Source organism: Photinus pyralis, unplaced genomic scaffold (genome assembly GCF_008802855.1).
Source record: "Photinus pyralis isolate 1611_PpyrPB1 unplaced genomic scaffold, Ppyr1.3 Ppyr1.4_LG3b, whole genome shotgun sequence".
Taxonomy (NCBI): domain Eukaryota; kingdom Metazoa; phylum Arthropoda; class Insecta; order Coleoptera; family Lampyridae; genus Photinus; species Photinus pyralis.
This window is the reverse complement of record NW_022170510.1, coordinates 24,978,244-24,980,715: the sequence shown is the minus strand read 5'-3', so window position 1 is coordinate 24,980,715 and position 2,472 is coordinate 24,978,244. Positions and strand designations below refer to the sequence as shown.

At 37.2% G+C, this 2,472-nt stretch overlaps 1 protein-coding gene across 1 annotated transcript; it reads right to left on the bottom strand.

The window, feature by feature from the left end:
• Nucleotides 1-1,311: 1,311 nt before the first annotated feature.
• Nucleotides 1,312-1,849, bottom strand: LOC116166440 (glutamate dehydrogenase, mitochondrial-like). The gene is made up of 3 exons (XM_031481391.1): nt 1,805-1,849; nt 1,480-1,762; nt 1,312-1,346 (listed from the first exon to the last, which is right to left on the bottom strand). Exons 1-3 carry the CDS (start codon nt 1,847-1,849, stop codon nt 1,312-1,314), a joined length of 363 nt encoding a protein of 120 aa, XP_031337251.1.
• Between the last annotated feature and the right edge of the window lie 623 nt (nt 1,850-2,472).

The following is a 2,472-nucleotide window of genomic DNA, read 5'->3' as shown; positions in this document are numbered from 1 at the left end:
GATATAATTAGCATTGGGCATAAATAATTTCAAGGATCATGTGTGCACGACGAATGTCCCATTTTTCGTTGCCACTTTTGACTTATATTTTACAATATTGGCAGATGTCCCACGCACGTAAACGTGTAATTTGGTTTGATTTATACACCAAAACATTCAAATTCACGATGTAAACAATTAAAAAAACAGCAAATGAATAATGTGGAACACGTGAACATTATTTAATTGACTTTAATTAAACTTCCTGCTTGTGTCACAGGGATGTGTCAATGTGTGTTACATTTTTGAGTATCAATAATATGTTAATAAATAATTCAAAGTATGGGGAGTCCGAAGAAACTAAAGAATCTCAAGAAACCGAAGAATTCGACAAAAATTCAAAGTACGGGGCTGGAATGTAGGAACGTACAAAACTAATTATGAAATTCTGATTTACAGACTTTTTTTAAAGCACTGTTTCAAAAACTTTGAGGACCTGATACAGGATAATTTCTATGTGTATTTTAAAAACAAAATATTCTACCACTACACTGGGATCAAATAGCCAGATTATTTGAATTATTCAACAACATAGAGCAGCTCTTATGAATATTACATGTCTTTTCCTGAGATAGATTAGCCTAGAAAGCTCAAAAGGATGTTCCTGGAAATCTTTCCTTCCCAGGGAACATTAAAATGTTTTTCAGAGACTCCTATTATAACGGGTTGGGAACTTTTTTTTTTTAAATTCTCACAGTTTATGTTTTCCTGTAGCGGAAAATGTACATGCTCAGTGAATTAGCAACAGAAACATCTCCTCATGCAACATATTCTCCTGGAGTCTAGAAAAGCTCTGAAGACCATTTTTCGAGCTGTCTATGCCCTGTATCAAGATATGCGAGCCTGGAAAAGTCAAAAAAGATCTGGTTAAAGACTAGAAACGGCAGAAGACTGCTCGAAAGATTTAGAAAGGGGTTGTGAAAAGCCCAGAAGCCTATGTGGTCCCTTCAATTGCTCTGAAAAACACTGGAATATCCCAAACTAGACTAGAAAAATCGCGAGGAATGGAAATATTGTTGATCCTCCTCCCAAATTAAAAACATCTGGAAGATCAGCTCATACATTCGCTGCATAGTAATAATCTTGTTGCTGAAAGCTCCTCGAGACTGAAATCTTTCGCAACAAGTCACTGCACGTGTCCTGATGACGATAGTGCATTTACGTAGATTAGCATCTTGACCCTGCCTATTGCAATAGCGCTTTTTGCGGCGTTCTCGTGGAAATTGCCCAACACACACGTTAGTGATTGTGCATCAAGGCCCAACACACACGTTAGTGATTGTGCATCAAGGCAATTTCGGGGGAACCTATAATCTATCAAACAAGACCTCAACTAGGTGTGTACGACCTTCCATGTTGAGATCTCATCCCTCATATGGATGGAATATTCAGTTGGATTAGAGCTATTAGCCACATTGATTTGCAGATATTTAAACTTACCGCCTTTGCAAGGTAGCCGATGAGCACTATGCTGCGCCCGATATCCTTTAATCATCTCATACATGCCGGAATCTCGTTTAATCGGAAAGCTAACAGACATCATATGACTACAATCCTCCAGCATTTGCAGGATACCTCGCACCAACGCCCTATTATCCTCAAGATTCGATCGTTTTTTGCAAGTCAAATCCTGCACTAGTTTCTCCTCGCAGGCGATGCAAGATTTATGGAAAAAGTATTCTACCATATCGAAGAATTTCGGATTTTTCGCGGTAGGAACGTCCTTCAATCTATCGGGTATTGAACGTTGTGAACTCGTACATACCTTTGTCGCATACCATCTTATTTTTATAATGCTACATACTTTCATTCTAATAAGACAAAGTGTCATTTTAAGGCTATACAGTAATCACTGTCAAAACTGACATTCAATGTTTTTAGTGTAACCCATAAGGTTCTCAAGTTCCACACATGGGTCAACTGGTTTACATGCCCTTAATCATCTATAGGGTGTCCTATTAATAAAGGGCACAGGCTATATCTATGACAGCATTGGAACAGCTTGGGGAAAAAGATTTTGTTAACCAAAGAGGCCAAGAGAAATCGCTGGAAATTATTTTCAACTTTAAGTTTGCCGCTAGAAGGCGTACAAGTCATGGTTAAGTAGAAAAATGGTTTTTTTCCTAAAATATACCATGCCTGCATAAAAATACATAAATCGCAATCTTGTATGAAGTTTGCGTCATTTTGATGCAGCACCGAGCACATACTGCTCTAGCTCATAACATATTAGGGGTGGGAGAAAGGTACACCTCTTTAAGGAATTTAATGTAACTTCCTTTTAGTAAATGTGACGAGTAGCAGAGGGCGCGATTTGACATTAACATAAACTTTAATAACAATAATAATAATAATAATAATATATATTTGGTCTAGTTGATCACAAGATTTGGATATAAGACAAGTCGTATAAAACAAACATATGTAACATAT

Coding starts and splice junctions, on each gene's coding strand:
- LOC116166440 (XM_031481391.1), bottom strand. CDS start 1,849: ATGAAAGTATGTAGCATTATAAAAATAAGATGGTATGCGACAAAG. Junction 1,763..1,804: donor TAAGATGGTATGCGACAAAG/GTATGTACGAGT, acceptor GATAGATTGAAG/GACGTTCCTACCGCGAAAAA. Junction 1,347..1,479: donor TCGGCTACCTTGCAAAGGCG/GTAAGTTTAAAT, acceptor GATAGATTATAG/GTTCCCCCGAAATTGCCTTG.